At 38.0% G+C, this 20,031-nt stretch overlaps 1 protein-coding gene across 10 annotated transcripts in view; it reads left to right on the top strand.

The window, feature by feature from the left end:
* BACH1 (BTB domain and CNC homolog 1) overlaps window positions 1-20,031 on the top strand; it is a 61,678-nt gene that overhangs the window by 24,699 nt on the left and 16,948 nt on the right. For 6 of the 10 annotated variants that reach the window (XM_045902573.3, XM_045902578.3, XM_054504116.2 and 3 more), the window contains 3 exons: window positions 1,499-2,845; window positions 4,520-4,726; window positions 15,616-19,197. In XM_045902573.3, the coding sequence (XP_045758529.1) occupies window positions 1,499-2,845; window positions 4,520-4,726; window positions 15,616-16,074 (2,013 nt within the window). In that variant the 3' untranslated portion in view covers window positions 16,075-19,197. Of the gene's footprint in view, window positions 1-1,498; window positions 2,846-4,519; window positions 4,727-14,147; window positions 14,329-15,615; window positions 19,198-20,031 lie in introns of those variants that run through there. The other 4 variants (XR_010407793.1, XM_064579660.1, XM_064579652.1 and 1 more) reach the window with 2 other exon arrangements.

Here is a 20,031-nt window from a genome sequence, read left to right as displayed (position 1 = left end):
CATGGTTCTGGAAGTCACCCTGCTTTTAATTTAATTGAACCTAATTAAATCTCTTTATGGTTTATAAAGTTGAAAATAAAACTGTGTCCTTCTTGTCATGAGGCTGAGGAGCAATTCCCAGGTTCTGCAACAACTCATTTCTTTAACTTTTTTCATGGAAATTATGACATTTTACATGTAGAATTGTTAGTTTGGGATGTTAGTTAACAATAGTTATTGAGCAGTTGAATAACTTGACCCACTGTTATATTACCCCCCCCTTTTTTTTTTTTTTAAAGAGAGAGAGCATGTGCATAGGGGAGGAGCAAAGGGAGAGGGAGAAAGAGAATCTTAAGCAGGCTCCATGCCCAGAGTGGAGCCCAAGGTGGGGATTGATCTCAGGATCCTGAGATCATGACCTGAGCTGAAATGAAGAGTCGGTCGCTTAACTGATTGAGCCACCCAGGCGGCCCTCTGTTACTTTCTGATAAATGACCAAAGCAGGGCACAGCCAGTGGATCGTAGACATTGGGAGAAGTCATGCTCAGAGTCATGGCTATAGTATGTCACATTCTCTCCCTTTGAGGGGAAACTGAGTGGGTTTAGGGTTCTAAAAATCATCCATTTTTCTAAGACACCGGCTCATGGAAAGTAGGTACTCCATAAGTGTTCTATTGCCCCTTTCTTCTTTCTTGATATTGTTTCTGTGCATTGGTAAACAAAAGATGATTTTGTGTCGTAATTATAGAGCTTGGTTTTACACATGTCTTTCCCACCAGCATGTTGTGGAGCTCAAGCACCTAAATGTTTCCGTCCTTGTTATGTCTTGCCTCCAAGAGACCTCTCAGGTCGGGGAAGTGCTGGTCACACTTACTCTTAATAGAACAGCTTGCTTTAATTTAGTGAGTAACTGTAACTAGAAGAGTGTTGAGCCTTGTGGCATTGGGACACAAAGTAGCGGTTGTTAAGAGGAGTTTGGAGGAAGTATGTAGAACTTTTTTGTTTCAGACAGGCCTGTGCTGGCTACTCTGTGATGGATACTAAGCCTACAGTTTAGCTTATGGTGGTCACCCATGCTTCCATGAAATTGTTTGTACAGTTTGGGGAATCAACAGACTGTCACTTCTGTGGCAGAGGTCAGTGAATAAGGCAATACCAAGAAAATGATAAAGGCCAACTATAGGTTAGCCATTGTTTTTAAAAAGTAACAACACATATCTTAATGGCAGTGTTTAATGTCTTTACCTCATGTGAATAAAACCGTAATTCATGTGTCTTTAAAAGTGGAATCTATAAAGTGGAGGGTATGGTTCTAATGAATGGGGTCTGTTAAACATGCTTTTCCAGACTCCTAATTAGCTTTACATTTTCTAGAAGAATATTTTTACTTACCAAATTAAAAGACCTGTTTTTATAATGATCACAAAGAAGTTCTTCATCTCTCTATTCCCCTTCTACTTTTATTTATCTACTAGACCACTTTAAGTGATGCATTTGTTTTTATTTTGTATATTAACAGGTGACAGTTAAAGGATTTGAACCTTTAATTCAGTTTGCCTACACTGCCAAACTGATTTTGAGTAAGGACAATGTGGATGAAGTGTGCAAGTGTGTGGAATTTTTAGGTGTACGTGACATTGAGGAATCCTGCTTTCAGTTTCTCAAATTTAAGTTTTTGGACTCCACTGCTGACCAGCAAGAATGCCTAAGAAAAAAATGTATCCCGTCACACTGTCAAAAAGCAGACCTTAAATTTTCACTTTTGGACCAGAGGGATTTAGAAATTGACGAAGTGGAGGAATTTTTGGAAAATAAAAATGTCCAGACTCCTCAGTGGAAACTGCATAGATATCAGGCAAATGCAAAAGTATCATCTCCTCTGCAAGACAGTGCCAGTCAAACCTGTGAATCCATGTGCTTAGAAAAGGATGCTGCTCTGGCTTTGCCATCTTTATGCCCCAAATACAGAAAATTCCAAAAAGCTTTTGGAACTGACAGAGTCCGTACTGTGGAATCCAGTGTCAAAGACGTTCATGCTGCTTCTGTTCAGCCAAATGAGACATCTGAAAATGAGTGTCTGGGAAGAATCCAGGACTGTGCAGATCTGCAGGTGATTCTGAAATGTGAAGAAAGTAAATTAGCAACAGAACATGAAGAAACCAGGAAGAAAGATCCTGCTTCTCAGTGCCCATCAGAAAAATCAGAAGTGACTCCTTTCCCCCACAATTCTTCTGCAGACCCTCATGGGCTCTATTCTCTGTCTCTTTTACACACATATGACCAATATGGTGACTTGAATTTTGCTGGAATGCAAAACACGGCAGTGTTAACAGAAAAGCCTTTGTCAGGTACAGAGGTTCCAGAGGAGAAAACATTTGGTGAAAGTCAGGATTTACATTTGAAATCTGACTCTGGCCCCAGGGAAGACAGTAGCCTTGCCTCCAGCGATCGGAGTAGTGTGGAACGAGAAGTGGCAGAACACCTAGCAAAAGGCTTCTGGAGTGACATTTGCAGCACAGACTCTTCTTGCCAAATGCAGTTATCACCTGCTGTGGCCAAAGATGGTTCAGAACAGATCTACTCACAGAAGCGGTCTGAGTGTCCCTGGTTAGGTATCAGGATTAGCGAGAGCCCAGAGCCAGGTCAGAGGACTTTTACAACGTTGAGTTCCGTCAACTGCCCTTTTATAAGTACTCTGAGTACCGAAGGCTGTTCAAGCAATTTGGAAATTGGAAATGATGAGTATGTTTCAGAACCCCAGCAGGAACCTTGCCCATATGCTTGTGTGATTAGCTTGGGAGATGACTCTGAGACCGATACTGAAGGTGACAGCGAACCCTGTTCAGCCAGAGAACAAGAATGTGAGGTGAGGGGAAAATGTGTGTGTTGCTAAGTCCTTGTTTTACCACTGTTAATGGGGATTCACTCTGTGTCAGCTCCTGTTGCACCACTAGGGACATAGGAGCAGGCTCAGGGAGGGGGGATGAAACCCACAGACAGTTATAAAACTGTGTGAACAGTACCCAAAGAGTGTGGCAAAGTTTGAAGGACTTCTGTGTTCATATATTTCAAGCAAGTATATTTATGTTTGCCCTGGAGTGGATTCACACATTGGCTGTTTAACTGTTTAAATCAAATACCATGTCCCAAGAGGAAAAAAAATAGTGATTCTGTGATTGTTACATGGTAACTCCTGGAAAAATGCAACATATATTCCGATCTTATTCATTGCCACAGGATCTCTGGACTAGTCACTTAACAGTGATTTAGCAGTGACTAGGTGTAGGAATGTGCCTTCTAATGCAGAGTTTTCTTTGCCTTAGTTTTTCAGAGCCATTAATTTTTTTCTTATTTTCCCTTAGCCATTTCAGCCATTAATTTAATGTCTTAATAATTTGGTATGAGTTACATGTAGCTGGTATGGTATTAACCTTACCAAGCATGATCTGTGTACTTTGTGTACAAATGTTCATATTTGATAGCTGCTTTTTTTTTTGTAAAACATTACCATAATTCCAGTAATAATAAAGGTTTGTTGGTTCTTTATCATTTTCTTTAGTTTTCTAGCTGTTGGATGACGTGAGTTTAAAAAGGGGGAGAGAGGTTCTTTTTTTTTTTTTTTTTTTTACCCCCCTTGGCTTTGGAAGGAGGTTATTGGTGATTTAATTTAAGAAGTAATATGAAGTCATGAGTTATAGCTGGAGATTTGTTTATGGCATTTGTAAATCCAGTGTTTGGGACTATGAAAAGAATGTTAAAAAATAAGACATTTAAGGAATTGTAAAACATTTTGTATAACTAGTTTCTCTAGTTTGAAAGACAAATTAAGTAGGTTGCCAGAGAAACTTGATCAATGTTTTATAAGCATTTTTGATAATTAATATAATTGTCACATAGTGACTCTTTATTTAAAAAAAATTATCTTCTCCTTTTTCTCAATTTAAGTATGTTGAAAATGACTTTAAAATATTCATAAGGCTTTTCTAACCATTTCTATATTGGAAAGTGAAATGTGTAGATTTTTAAGTTGAGTTACGTGAAACTATTCCCTTGACAGAAAACTTAATTTTCTGCAATGCTTTAGAAATTACTAGTGTAATTATACCAGTGTTAAATGAGTGCTAGACAGTAAAATAAATCAAAGTACAAAATAGATTTTTTTTTTGTTTGGTTAAACACGTTAGAAACACCTTAGAAAGAGGCTTAAAGATATCTGTGGGGTATTAACATACTCTAGTAAAAGAACTTAAGTTCTCTTTTTTTATTTTAAATGCATGAATATTTGTGTTAATATTTTTGATTTGCTAAAAAAATGTGCTCTCAATTTGCTTGTCTTCTGAACTCTCTAAAATAGTCTAGAAATATCAAATTATCATTCTTTATTATAAGGGATTATATAGAAATCTGAAATAGAGGTCTATTTTTTTTTTAAGTCTAAATGAAGTTCTCTGGAAAATATAGGTGTGTATCTTCCTCTTCCTAGATTTAAGTATAACTCCATAGTACGGCAACAATTACTAATGTTTATTTTACATTCTAGGTAAAACTGCCATTTAATGCACAACGAATAATTTCACTCTCTCGAAATGACTTTCAATCCTTGTTGAAAATGCACAAGCTGACTCCAGAACAACTGGATTGTATCCATGATATTCGAAGAAGAAGTAAAAACAGAATTGCTGCACAACGCTGTCGCAAGAGAAAACTTGACTGCATACAGAATCTTGAATCAGAAATTGAGAAACTGGTAAGTATACAAGTTTCTTACTTAGATTCCACCACATTCATTCATTCTTTTTTATAGCGGAAATCGCCATTTCAATTCCTGAGTCAGATGTAATGCTCAGAATTTACCAATTTTGAGAAAATATATGACATTTTTAGAAAGCTTAAGAAATGAGAAAATGAGAGTTTTCATAGACTATTTTACTTATGTGAGTATTCTATGTGTTTGGTGTGATATGCTATAATATGTAAATTGAGAACTATTTGTGGGCGCTGTTTTTTAATGATATACAAATTAAGGATAATTTTACTGTCTACCTAATTCTTTTTTCTTTTAAGATTTTATTTATTTATTTATTTTAGAGAGAGTGCGTGAATGAGCACAAGATAGCACGAGGGGGGGGTCCACAGAGGGAGAGGGAGAAGCAGGTGCCCCACCCCCGATCAGGGAGCCCGACAATGTGGGGCTTGATCCCAGGACTCTGGGATCACGACCTGAGCCGAAGGCAGATGCTTAACCAACTGAGCCACCCAGGTGCCCCACTGTCTACCTAATTCTTAGTGGTTGAGTAAAGATTAAAGAAATGGTGAAACACTTTAATCTCGTTGTGTGGTGTTTGGTGTCTATAAAAGCTAATGTTATTCGTTCGTTTAAATGAACTGTAGACTTGAATAACTTGTTTTGGTTGACACGAGAACAAATAAAACAACTTGGATCTTTCATCTAAGGGTAAAAACTCATAATGCTGGTATAAATAGAAAATTTAAGGTCTAATGAGACTCTAAGTGAGAAGAATGCTTACTTTATTGAATCTTGTTATTTATTCCAGCATCAAAACAAATTAATTGAAAAATGGACTAATTTGCACCCAGGTTTCTCTATTTCCTAGTGGTTGGTGGAAGGAAGCATTGTCTGAAACAAGACAGCTGTGGTTAGAGACAGCAGGGAACCAGCACCTAGAAATAGTAAAAACATTCTTTGAATATTTGGTTTTGAGTCTTTGTTAATTATTGGTGAAAGTTTAAAATTATAATTGTAGCAAGTCTTCAAGCACAAACATTCTAGCTATGAATAACAAGCGTACAGCAACATTTTAGTAAAAAGAAACAACCTGTCCAGGAGATGCATCCTTATTTTATGCTGTACCTGGTTGTTATGATAATGTTGTGATTTCCTCTATTGAATCCATCTTTGCCCTCATCACAGAAAAACAAAAGCAAAAATAAAAAAACAATCTGTGCCTTTATATACCTTCAGGAAAGTGGATAAATAAAAACTTGCTCATATATTGTGGTCAGTACCCTGTTTACCTGTTACATTAATTTGGACAGCGGCTGTTAAAGAAACCATCTGAAGCATGAATGAATGACTTAATGAATGCGTTTGTTGTAAGGATACAGGTGTGTCTCATAGAAGCCAAAGAATGGAGCAGGCCTTGTAAGTAGCATAGAACAAGGAAGTGGAAGACTGCCAGGAACTCAGAGAATCTTCTCTCTTAGCCCGTCCGTCTGCACCTGCTCACGTGGAACTCCACACGGTGGCTCTGTGTACCACTAAGTGCACTTGGGAAGAGTGGCTGCAGTATGGCTCCTAAACAGTTTCGCTCTCCTCCAGGGTCTAGTGCAGACGGAGACGACAGTTTTAGTTCTAAATTCCCAAGGAGGTGAACATCTAAGTGGCTTATTTCGGCTCAGGTGCCTCTTCTGTGACGAGAGAGCAGGGACAAACAGCAGCAACGTGGCTGCCGAGAGCCCACCTCCAGGCAGACAGAGCCAGTAGCCTGCCAGGGATCTGCTCACCCAGATGTGCACCAGTCCGAGCTCAGCCGAGTCCCCATCCTTTCCCCAGTATCGCCTGAGAAGACATGCTAGCTTTTTTTTTTAAAAGCAGAGTGACTTGCCTTGTGTTTTAGCTTCCTTGAACTCTGCCTAGTCCTTCATACTGCTCACAGTTCTAGTGATTTATATGGGTTCACTCCAGTTGCAAAGGGTAAGGGGCACTTGTAAAGTTCAGTCTTGCCACAGATGTCTCTCTTAGGTGAAAATAAGCAGAGAATGTGCTACTTACTAGCTTATAGGAATAAGAAAGCTGGCCCTTTTCCTAGAAGTAAAAGAATTTGAGCCTTAAGGTATTTCATTATATTAAGAAGTTTACTTGGAATTTTGACCCTGGTTATTGGGCGATGTTATGGGTCTTGTCTTTTGTAAAGAGAGAAAGACCAACGGTAGTTACAGCTACACTTCTATCACAAGTTTGCACTTAGTATATGGGGAGTTGAGAATATGGAGGACTGTGACAGATTTTTTTTTTTTTTTTTTTTTTTTTAATTAAGAGGACACTCTGGAAACATGGCAGTAGACAAGCAGTATTTCCCAATATTTGTAGTTTGGGTGGTATTTTAGCAAACCTATTTAAGGGAAATTACTTGTTTCGTAACCGAACAGCCCATGTTAATATAGCCAGTAACTGATTAGGTTAACATATAAATAAATGCACAGTAAATATTGCCCTGGTCTGGTAATATTCAGGTGAAGGGTCCCATATTTTAGTAAGTTTTAGTCTTTGGCTGTTGGCTATAAACTTTTTGCAGTTTGTCCTAAGAGTAATAGCATAATAGACTGGATGGATCAACACATGAAAAAAAGTGTTTTGATTACAGTAAGAATAGTGATTCTAAAATGTCCTCAATGTGGGTCCATAGAATAGTGATCATGTATAAAAAAACACTTTAATAGTCTTAATGTGCTGGGAAAGCCAAAGGGTGATGTTAATTTGAATTCAGTAAATCAGTGAGTTGTATTTCTCAATAAGAAGTCCTGTCAGAATCTAACTAGAACCTTTGAAGAAAAAGAAAGCTGTGTATTTATTTGGTAATAATTTGATAAATTGATGGTAATTACTTCTAACATTTAAAATTTGATAGTCTTTTAAAGGTTAGGTATTGATTTGGCATTGCATTTACTATAAGGATTTTGAATATGTATAATCTACAAACCAATAACCTGGCTTTTTTTTTTTTTAACCGATAAACAAAGTTCAAGAATCATTCAACTTCTGTTATGTGTTTGGCTTACAAAGCTCTTATCTTTATGGGATTCTTTACAAGGTCCATGTTTCTTTTTTCCTGGAACATTAATTCAGAAATTAGGAAATAGTATGTTTCTACACCATTTTGACCTCAAGGAAAGGTAACCCTGAAATGAAAGGAACTTTGCCTTTAAAGAAAAAAATTACCAAAGTGTTTTTCTCTTAGATGGCATCAAATATTGATTGATAGCAACTTACAAGTGATCAGAAATCAGAATCTTGACAAAAGCACTTGAATTCAGCGTTGAGGTGTTCAGACATCACTTTGTTTCATTGCCCTTGTCTTTTGTGATGATATAGGCATACAGAGACCTCATCTGTCCTTAGTGTTGTGCATCTTGTGAGGAGGGTTGCATTATTTTATTAAAAACAAACCTGTTCTAACCCGGGTTAATAATAACATGCTACTCGCTGCTCTGCCCGCATGCACACTGCCGTCTCCAGACACCGACTGGGCCCTTCTGGAATTTGCCCATTTGCCCTTCTGTGGTACCTTTAAGCAGCACATCTTGAAATGTGGTCTGTGGACCATTGGCATCAGAGTTATCTGGAGATGTCCCTTTAAAAATGCACTTTCCTAAAAAAATAATAGGAAAATAAAACGCACGTTCCCTCAGTCCCACCCCAGACCTGTGGGAGGGTACCAGAAGCGTGCATTTTATAAATGTTTCCAGGGAAAATCTTCATGCACGTTAAAATTTGAGAGCCTTCTGCACTGGGACACAGAGTTCAGATGGAGGCTGTGGGGTCAAACAGCTGGACATTCTGCCTGGCTACTTGGTAGCTTTGTGGCCTGGGGAAATTATTTTACCTCTGAAACCCACATTCCCTCACTGGTGATACGGGGATAAGGATAGCATCTCCCTCAGGATTGCGGCAAAGATCACATGCCATCAGGAATGGGAAGCTTTTTGTATTGCTCAGTACGTGTTCAGGGCTCAGTAAATCTTAGTAGTTGTATTTTTAAATAAAAGCAGTTCTCTCATCTTTCTCTGAGCATCTGTCAAGCATATTAAATGTTGTGCTGGGTACCAGGAAATCAAAGATAAAGGAGAGGGAGTCCTTGCCAATAAAATGCTTATATTCTCACAGGGAGCCAGGTTTGTGTGTGCTCATGTTTTCTTGAGATTTGTTTTCCTCCCTTGCGTTCTGAAAATTTCAAGCTTTCGGAAAAGTGAAATGAATAGTGTAATAACCTCATGTCGATTCAACAGTTATTCACATTTTGTCACATTTGCTTCTCTGGGCAGATGTGTGTCCCTGCTCTGGTTGTTTGGTCGGTCTGTCTCTCTTCCTGTCAGTCTGTTTTGGTCTCTAACCACAGTTGGTTGATCTTGGTCTCACTGTCTTTTCTCTCATGGTCTCTATTGCTCTTCTTTTATTTTCTGAATCATTTAAAAGCTAACACATTATGACATTTCACCCCTAAATGCTGAAACATATGTCTCCTAAAAAATAGACATTCTTACATATCTTTGCCAATATATTTATCACACCTGAGAAAATTAATAAATCCTCAATATTGTATATACTCCCTATTCAAATTACTCATTGTTCCCCAAATATATTTCATATATACACTTTTTTTCCCAAACTAGGGTCCAATCATCACAGAACACATTTGGTTATGCCTTTTTCGTTTCTCAGTCTAGAACCCCCCCCCACCCACTCCCTTTTAAAAATCACAATAACTTTTTAAGAAGTCCAGGTCAGATTTCTCTAAAATGTCCCACTTTTAGTAATTGTCTCATTGTTTCCCTTGGTTTTAACTCATTCCTCCATTTCACACAAACTGCGAAAGTTTAAGTCGTTGAGTTGAAATGAAACGTGAATTGGTGCTGTGTCCTTTTATTGCATTGCATGGTGGGTCACGTGCTGTCAGGGTGTCCCACCTGAGCAGATGGGAATTGACCGATCATTTTCCAGGTTATGTTGTTTGCCTCTGTAATTGTTCAGTAATCTGTGGAGTGTTACTTGGGTCCTTTAGGAGCATCCTGTTCCCCACTACGCCTACATTTTTTTGTTTTCTAGTGTATGTTGGGGGCCTTTATAGTGGATGTTGCAAAATAGTGACTTCTCTCATTCTGTCTATTGTCCCATGTACACTCATGCTTAATTATTTTTATTATTTATTTATTTGGTATTCCTCTTTTATTTTTTTAGATTTTTAAATTTTTTTAAAGATTTTTATTTATTTGAGAGAGAGCGAGCGAGAGAGAGAGCACAGAGGCAGAGGGAGAAGCAGGCTCCCTGTGGAGAAGGGAGCCGATGCAGGGCTCGATCCCAGGACCCTGGGATCATGACCTGAGCCGAAGGCAGACGCTTAACCAACTGAGCCACCCAGGCGTCCCGGTATTCTTCTTTTCAAAAGAACTTTTCTTTTTTCCTGTTTTCCCTCCCTCCTATCACACTCCCTTTAGTGTCACTATGGGCTTGGGGATTAATTTTTTCCTAATTTAATTTCTTCCAATCCATAATAGTCATTAGTCTTTTTGATGTTGATATTTTTTCAAATTTGGCCAGAGAGAGCCCCCTCAAGCCAGCTGCTGTGTGACCCCATTAGTGGTTCTGTGTCACCTGGAGTAACAGGACGGCTCACCTGGGACCTCCCATGTCCCAAGATGTGGAATCATTTCTTTCTCCAAAATTCCCTGAGTTCTTTTAACAGGTATTCAACTTAAGAAAGCATGCTTACTGGGCACCTGGGTGGCTCAGTTGGTTAAGCAACTGCCTTCGGCTCAGGTCATGATCCCGGAGTCCCTGGATCGAGTCCCGCATCGGGCTCCCTGCTCGGCAGGGAGTCTGCTTCTCCCTCTGACCCTCCCCCCTCTCATGTGCTCTCTCTCTCTCAGTCTCTCTCTCTCAAATAAATAAATAAAATCTTTAAAAAAAAAAAAAAAGAAAGCATGCTTACTGCTGGAGTGTTGTTCCTTCACAGCTCCTTCAGGGGACAGAGCTGGGAAATACGTGTGTGTGTGTGTGTTTGTGTGTGAAATCATGCGTACATTCAGCATGTATATCATGCTTTGATAAATAAAAGTAAAAAGTATAATAGAAATCACGAGTTCATGTAGATATTTTCAATAAAAATTTAGCAGTATAGAGCTTTTCTCTTTGCCTCTGTTTGTATTTTATTTTCTTTCCATTACAGGGAAAATCTTGGCTCCCAAGTTATATTTAATATATTTTCTGTTTGCTTTGTGCAAACATATATTTATAATCTAATGACTACATTTATGTAAGTATAAAGCAAACAGTAAATCTGTTGTTAAAGTAATAGTAAATATAATTATATGTATTGGTATAAAGCAAATAGTAAATATGTAATAGTCACAGAATTACAGCATCAATATTACTATTAACAGTAAGCAGATGGAGTAAAACTTAAGATTTGCTTGCCCTTTTTTGTCTTTAAATATATTCCATAGTATTGAAGTTTAAAGTTTAAAAATTGTTTGAAGTAATTTTTTGTCTATGCTAGCAATTTGATATACGATGAAATTAATGTTTCTGTTTGTATTTATTACTACCATTTACTTTTCACATCTTTTGTATAATTTTTGCACATATAAAACATTGATATGATTCAGAAGTTAAAACTATGTTTAAAAAAAGCTATACTCCAAAGTCTTGATCCCATTCTCTCCCTATACCCTATTTATAGCTGTTTCCTATGGGTGACTTTTTATTAGTCTCTGAATTTTTTCCTTGTGTTTCTTTTCTAAAAACAGGTTAGTACTTTATGTTTATTCTTAGTACCCTTTCTGCTACATAAACATTCTATATATACTTTTCTGTATTTCACTCTGTTCACTTAAGAAGTGATTTCTGGGAGGAGGAGAAGTGATTTCCAGGAAATATTTTCCCTAGTTCAAAAAGGTTGTCATTCATTCATTCATGCATTCATTCATTCATTTAGAGTGTGATGGGGAAGGGGTGGAGGGAGAGGGAGAGAGAGAATCTCAAGCAGACTCTGTACTGAGCTCAGAGCCTGCTGTGGGGCTCGATCCCATGACCCTGAGATCATGGCCTGAGCCAAAGTCAAGAGTCGGACACCCAACAACCTGAGCCCCCCAGGCACCCCGAGGTTGTCATTCGTTTTACAGCCCCATATTTTCAGCTGTGACTGTAGCACAGTATCCATACCAGTTTCTTATTGGTGGACATTTGGGACACTGCAGTGAATAGCTTTGTACATTTTTTTTTTTCGTGTTTAAGGAGATGTGTCTTTAGGATAGATTCCTAGAAGTGGGATTGTTGGATCAAGGGTAAATGCATATGTAATTTTGTTAGATACGAATAAATGCTGCTTAGTAGAGGTGGTAGCATTTTGCCTTCCCACAGCTGCATCTGTGTGTCTGTCTGCCCACAGCCTCAGCGAGGAGTTTGTTGTCAGCTTTGGGTTTTTTCCCAGTCTGATAGTGACAGTTGGTATCTCATGGTGACTTCTATTTTTGATTCTCTTATGAGTGAAATTGAGCATTTGTATTTATGCTTTTAAAGGCCACTTGTGTATTCTCCGAACTGTCTATTTAGACGGTTTACATCATAAGGAACCATTAATCACCATTTCCTAGTAGTGAGTACTCTTTAAACTAAAAAATTGTCACTGTCAGCTAGCCCTTTTGGTGCCAGATTCTTTCATTCCTTCATTCACTGGATGAGTTATCTTTTTTTAATTTTTATTTTTTTTTTAAACTTTAAAGATTTTATTTATTTATTTATTAGAGAGCGAGAGAGAGAGAAACAGCATGAGAGGGGGGAGGGTCAGAGGGAGAAGCAGGCTCCCCGCCGAGCCGGGAGCCCGATGCGGGGCTTGATCCCAGGACTCCGGGATCATGACCTGAGCCGAAGGCAGTCGCTCAACCGACTGAGCCACCCAGGCACCCCAGGAATGAGTTATTTTTAAAATCGTGGGTCACTACATCAAAAACTAATGATGTATGGTGACTAACATAATAAAATTAAAACAATAAAATGTATTTTTTAAACTTATGTTTGAGTGAATATTGCATACTAGCTATTGAAAATGTGGATTTGGATGTAAATTTGTTGTCATAAAATGCAGAATGGCACCAGAACACCAGTTTTATTTTTCTTATACATCTGTGGTTAAAGCCACAGTACCTCAAATTTGTGCTTTATACGGTTGTATTATAGGACAATTAAAATATACAATAGAAATAGGTAGAAAAATTAAAATATATAGTAGAATTAGGTAAAATATATTTTAGAAATAGGTATATTGTACAAATAGAAACATATTGTAGAACAGGTGTATACAGGAAAATTAAAATACATTGTAGAAATAGGTAGAATCGGCAAAAAATATTGTAGATGCTGGTAGTGAGTATGTTTAGGAGGTATCTTTAATAAGATATCATGAAGTGATTAAGTTGAATTACTTTTATTTAATGAATATTATCAAAGTATATTTGTGTTTTAAAATTAGAGTGAAATGGAAAAATCAGCTAACTGCCTGGAAACTTATTCATGTAGGAGTTCAAGTTCAGAGGAACAGCTGGGAGCATTTAATTTATAGAACTAATCATGGTAGAATTCCAGGGTTGTACCTGTTGGTATTAGTTGTAAAGAAGCAAGCCATCCTGTTGGGGACACACAAAGAGTATAGTCATGTCACCCTTTATTTAGTGGGATAGGAGTAGGGAGAATATTTAAGGTCATATCGGTGTTTATCTAAAGATACAGAAGTTATAAAATATTTGTCATCTTTGTAGTATCTGTAGGTTTAGTAGCAGTTCTGATTTCTGGGAGAAAGCTTGAACATTCATTAATTTGCTTAGCCATGTTTAATTTAAAAGACCAGTCAGCAGTTAACATTTCATCTCTTGGGGGCGCCTGAGTGCCTCACTCAGTTAAGCATCTGCCTTCTGCTTAGGTCATGATTCCGGGATCCTGGGATTAAGCCCCACATCAGGCTCCCTGCTCAGTGGAGAGCCTGCTTCTCCCTCTGCCCCTCACCCCACTTGTGCTTTCTGTCTCCCTCTCTCAAATAAATAAATAAAATCTTAAAAAAAAAATATGTTCCTTTTTGGGCAGGTAGTGGTAGGCTCTGTTCTTGCCCTCTAGGCACCTGTGGATCATTTTATCAGAAACCTACAACTGACAAACTTTCTGTAACCAAAAATATACTTTTGAACATTGATCTTGGTTTTATTTATTTATTCATTTATATATATAAAAATATATATATTCTTGACCTATACCTATCTTTTCAGAATAGAACAATTGTATAAAAATCTGAACAAATTGGAGAATAGTTGACAATATAAAATTCAGTACTTTGGGGCACCACCAGGTGGCTTAGTTGGTTAAGCATCTGACTTTGGCTTAGGTCGTGATCTCAGGGTCCTGGGATCAAGCCCTACATCAGGCTGTCTGCTCAGTGGGGAGTCGGCTGTCTCTCTCCCTCTGCCTGTGCTCATGCTGTCTAGTAAGTAAATAAAATAAATTAAAAATTTAGTACTTTATATTCACTGCACATTTTCTCAAAATATTAGATGGCCTTGAAATATTTAAAAACTATCAGTAATTGGGATTCACGTATAATTTTTTTAGAAAAACTTTTACGTAAAACAGTAGCAGTACTTTTGTGTAAAGTAAATATCTTTTTACCCTTCTAGCTATTTTTATTCCAGAAAAGAATCTATTTAAAAGATGGTCATTGTGGATTATCACTCTGAAATAAACCATCTAAATGTTAGCTTGCAACCTCTTCTGCTCTCCAGAGCCTGCCAGTGAGCAGAAAGCCAAGAGAGTTGTCATAAATTGCACAGGAGAAACCTTTGACCTTCTATCAACATTTATTTACTCTTAATTTATAAATAGCTTTTTGATTTGGTTTCCTAGCTCACACTAGGTAGGAAGCAATACAGTGGTAGAATAGGAAGGACAAGGTGGGACAGTGATGGAAAGAGACGTAGCAGCCACAAGTGATGGTGGACAGGAAGGCAGAAGCCAGGAAAACTTTTGACAACATTCTGTGGTCGACTTTCCTGTAGGGATAAAAAAATAGTAATAATAACAGCACCAAAAATAATAATTAAGAAACACAAAATTCCTCCCCAAATTCTTCACACTTTAGTAACTCTCTTACTACCTTTCTGACTCTGGGCATGTTAAACTCTGAGTCCCATCTATGAAATGGGTTCATTAGTACTTAAATCAACAGAGTCATTGTGTGAATGACATAGTTGAGACTGCACATCTGAAAGCATTTAGCGCAATATCTGGCATGAAGTAAATGTTCAACAAATGGTCCTGCAACGATTTGAGTTGCAGTAGTTATGATGAGTGCACTTGTATTTTTTTGGTTGTATTCCATCTCATATATCAGGTTCACATTTGTTTACAATCTGCAAATCCAGAAAGGTCTGAAAACTTGGCAAGTTTGTCATAAACTATTTTGACCAGAAAACTGATATAGACTGACATCAGGCTATGTCCTTCTTTCTCGCACTTTGTGCGTAATTTGATATTTTAATGTGTTTTATTTAGAAATGTGGAGATGTTTGACAGTGGGGTACTGCCCCAAACCCTGCTAGAGGGGTTAAATGTGCATCCGCATTGTCTTCCTAAAATCTGAAAAATTCTGAATCCCGAGATACATCTAGGCCTCAGAGTTTTGAGGGATCATGGGCCTCTGAGGTACTTAAAAGATTTTTGAATTGAGTTGAAAGTAAAAATTCCATGTGCTCTTATTTAGTGAGAAGACAACAGTAGATAACGAATGTTTGGTTACCTTAGAAATGTTGACTGAGCTACTAAACACAAGTCGTTGTATTCTCTTTCCCACCTCCCAGCAAAATGAAAAGGAGAGCTTGTTGAAAGAGAGAGATCACATTTTGTCAACTCTGGGTGAGACGAAGCAGAACCTCACTGGACTGTGCCAGCAAGTCTGTAAAGAGGCAGCTCTAAGTCAAGAGCAGATCCAGATACTCGCCAAGTACTCAGCTTCAGATTGCCCACTCTCATTTTTAATTTCTGAAAAAGAAAAAAGTACTCCTGATGGTGAACGTGTGTTACCGTCCCTTTTGAGTTTACCCGAGGGGCCCCCAGCAGGGCCGCCCGCCTGCGAGCCAAGCTCTTGCCATCCCGGTGCGCAGAGCGGCGGGTCGGCGGGCTGTGCGCCCGGCCAGGAGGCCCGGCCGGCTGTCAGTGCTTCGCCTGAGCAAGCCGGGCTTGGGGAACCGGGCCGGCAGGGGGGAGGCATCTCTGATTTCTGCCAGCAGATGACTGATAAATGTACTACTGATGAGTAAACTTGCATTCGTGTCCTTCACACCATTCATTTTCTACTGCAGTTGCGACGTCTTAAAAGTGTATTATAGCTTCTATCTCTTAATGATACTGTTTTTTGCCCCTGGTAGTTTGCTGTTAAGGGAATTCCTCTGCAGTCAGTCCTGATTTTTCCTTGATTTCCACGAGATGCAGAAATTACATGCCTCCTGGATCCCGAAAAGCCACCTGTAAAAATGCAGTAAGGCTTTCAAAGCTCATGTTTTAAAGAATAATGACTGTGGGTAATAACTCTTCCCAGTATGCAAAATAAATTTGAGAATGCAAGCAGCATATCAAACAACAGTGTAACCGCCTGAAACATCTGCAGAGTTCCTACTGAAGAAGTAGCCCGCAAAAGTTTCCTCATCGGACCTTTCTGCACTGCACTGGTTTAAACGAAGATGCCTCCCCAAGTAATGCTGATGGGGCTCAGTTCTGCCTTGAAGTCAACGGAGGGAGAAGAACGGGTAGAATGGCAGTGTGAGAAAGACGGTGTCTTGCCTGAATCCTGGAGCTTTGCTCTTCTCCCACTAAAACCAAGGATTGGTTGGCCTGCAGCACGACTCCTAAGCTTCGTTGGGAGTAGGTAGGAGACAGCCTACGGCAGAGGTTCCTGCTCCCCTTCAGTGTCGACTTCAGAAATTCTGGCTCTGTAAACGATAGATAAGTGTCGTTTTCCCTCTTTTCTCTGCAGTCTCTACCACATCTGGGTCCATCATGATCTCTGTTTCCTGACATTCTTATCCTTTTGGAAGAAATAGGACCGGGGATACAGTGGCTGAAGGGGACGCGTTGGCAGCCTTGTTGTAGCCTCCCTAGACTCCTGGAGAGCTTACCAAAATCCAAGGCTGTTGGCCTTCCCACTGCAGGTCACTTCATGCAAGAAAACCAGACGTCTTTCCACCATGGGGAAAGAAAATTGCTTACGTTTACCAGGAGTGGCAGTTCATTTTTCAACCTATTTTTGAAGTCCTGTGGTTTACTTGTAAAAAGCATTATTGTAGATAAAAATATATCTACAAACAACCATACAGGTTTGTGAAATAGGATGAAATTCAATCTTGTTCCATTGTAGGTTTGAATTTGGAAACCAGATTTAATCTTTCTCTCTTCCCCAAATCTGGTATATAAGGGCACACCAATCATTTTGACTTGGGCATTTTGTAATCGGTCTCTGTGTTCATTCAGTCCTGTTTTAAAATAAAGCTTTTATAATCTCAGCACCTACCCATAACGTTTTGCAGTGGTTCTTAGCCATTCTGATGTTACAGCCTTGTTTGAAAGTCAAACCTATAGATTATGAACCTTCTCAACAATTTTTTCTAAAAATTGCATATATTCACATTGGCAGAAACATTTGCAGGTTTACCTCATTTAAAGGGTACACAGGAATAATTTATCATGTTGGATTGGAAAGTACTGAATTTCACCAAGATCAGATACCTGAGAGACTTATCGCTTACATCCTGAGTCTAGTGAAGGACATGGGTAGCTAACATGGGAGACAAGCATCCCTCCTGCAGCAGTGAGTCTGAAGCAAGTAGACCTTTGCCCTGACAGCATATGGGGACCAGACTTAATATTTCAGAGTAATTTTGTCAAATGTTACCCTTGTCAATGGGGAGGCGGGTGGTTGGGGGAGGTACTGCTAGTATATTTTCCGCGGTTGTATGTTATCTCTATTACCGACTTAGTTGTAAGAGAAAACTAGTTTGGCTTGCTTATTTTCTAGAGGCTTTTATAAGTACACTTACGAACTTGTCAGGGAGAGTAATTCTATGATATGCATCCCATACTACAAAAGACGTGTGTGTGTATACCCTATCTATATAATATCACCATGTAGCTATTTCTTTGATACTTGTAATTTTAAATTTTAACTTCAAAATATAATATAAAAACTTCTCTGGTTTACAAAATGTAAAATCTTATACAAACCAATGGAATCCTGGATTTCCTACCTCAGTGTACACTCAGCTGTTTGTCATATCAGTTTGTGTATGTGCAAATGTCACATAACCTTTTGCTTTAATTGCTACTGTAAATAACTGCTTTGAAAGTTACTTAATATTTTATGATACAACCTAGTTGTCTCCAGAATTTAAATATGATTTTTAAGACACTTGGTTTAAGTTTCTCTCTACATATAAACAGTTTAGCATTAAGGGTTTATTTTAATGATATTCTGATTATTGGCCAAGTGTAATATTTTGTAAAACATAGCATTACTTTTAATAGCCAGCATGTAATACAAGTAACTACACTACCTCATACCTACATGATTTTCAAATTGTAATACAGAGGGACAGAGAGAGAAAAGATTTTATCTTTGTTTTTCGGCCATAAGGTGGGGAAGTTTTCTATATATTGCATAGTATTACACATTTATGCCTATTTTAACATTAACTTCTAAAGAAGTTTTTTCTAAGAAGGTTTGTTTTGATTTTTTTTTTTTTTAAGGCTGCCGAAGAGGACAAATGACAGGATTATGTATATACAGTGTATATCTTTTCCTTCATGCAGAATTTTGGAAAGGTTGTTTTCAGTTTGTATATGGCATATTTACGTGATCATTGTTCCTTATTTTATTAATTGTCCTCCTCAGTGCTTGATGATTTTTGAAAGACAGTTATGTCTAACTCAGTAAAGTAACGTTACCTTAAAATTGCTTTCGTTGTTTGAATTCTACAGCTATAGCAAATAATCTGTTGTTAAATTGTTACATCCAGAACAAATGTGGTTATAAATTAAATCTTGGTTCTCCATCTGTAAATTTAATAACATAATTTCCTATAGCTTATTGCTTAACCAATTTTAAATAAGGAGTTAAATATATTTGATGCAGTAGACGATACAGGTTGCATGTGGACACTTGGCCACATTAACAACTTGGGGAAAAAAAATCAAACAAATGTCAATGCTATAATGAATTCTCAGGTGAACTTTTTTCAGTTTTGGAACATCTATTTTGAATCTGTAAATATTTTAAGTGTTTTAGTAGGCATGTAATAAACTATTCCTTGAAATCTATTGGGCAGTTTGAAAATTTAAAGCCATAATGGTAAAAGTTGGCATACTGGTGGTGAAATAAACAGAAATAATAACATCTATTGATTTTTTGTATCTTTTATATAATTTTTTAATACAATAAAACCACTAAAATTATATATCCATATCCTGTTAAGATCATGACTCATTAAAAGGCAACTTTCATGGTATTTAATTTACATTCTTTCTCATGTGCTTATCCAAATGTAGCAAAACCATTAATGTTAGATACTGGTGGTAAATTGACAGATAAATAAAATTATCTAAAATTGCCTCTAATTGAATAGAGTTGTACATTCCATTTCCATTTTCTCACCTTTCATGTGAATTTACTAATTTTAGGCTTACCCCTGGAATTTGTATGAGAGATTCTTTCATTGTTTATATATGCCTGAAAAAAAAATATTCCCAGCACTCAGATAGTTAAGGAGGCGCAGATTTTAGCCTAACTGCTGATTTACTTAATCTCCATCTTCAGATAGAGATGTAGAGTTTTTTTAAGGAGGTGTTAGGGCTTCTAAGGGGATACTATATTAGTCCTTAATTTTATTTATTTATATTTATTATTATTATTTATTTATTTATTATTATTATTTATTTGGAAGCCCAGCATCTGTCCCAGTGTGGGGCTTGAACTCCTGAACCTGAGCTCGAGACCCGAGCTGAGACCAAGAGTCAGATGCTTAACCAACCGAGGCACCCAGGTGCCCCTCCTCTTAATTTTTAAAGATTTATCTGCTGAGTCACCTTGACTAGGTTCCATTCAGCCTCTCATCAGGCCTTGTAATCGAGCTTTGAGCAGTTGCTCGGAGCTCTTGGCGGTCCCGAGCGTGGTCTGGACCATTTGCGAAATAAGAAGATGGTAGGTGACGTCCACATTGCTGATGGAG

Source organism: Mirounga angustirostris, unplaced genomic scaffold, assembly GCF_029215605.1.
Source record: "Mirounga angustirostris isolate CCGP_5_RB_7025 unplaced genomic scaffold, mMirAng1.0.hap1 SCAF_1, whole genome shotgun sequence".
Taxonomy (NCBI): Eukaryota; Metazoa; Chordata; class Mammalia; order Carnivora; family Phocidae; genus Mirounga; species Mirounga angustirostris.
Note: the sequence above shows the minus strand (reverse complement) of the source record. Positions and strands in the feature narration are given on the sequence as shown.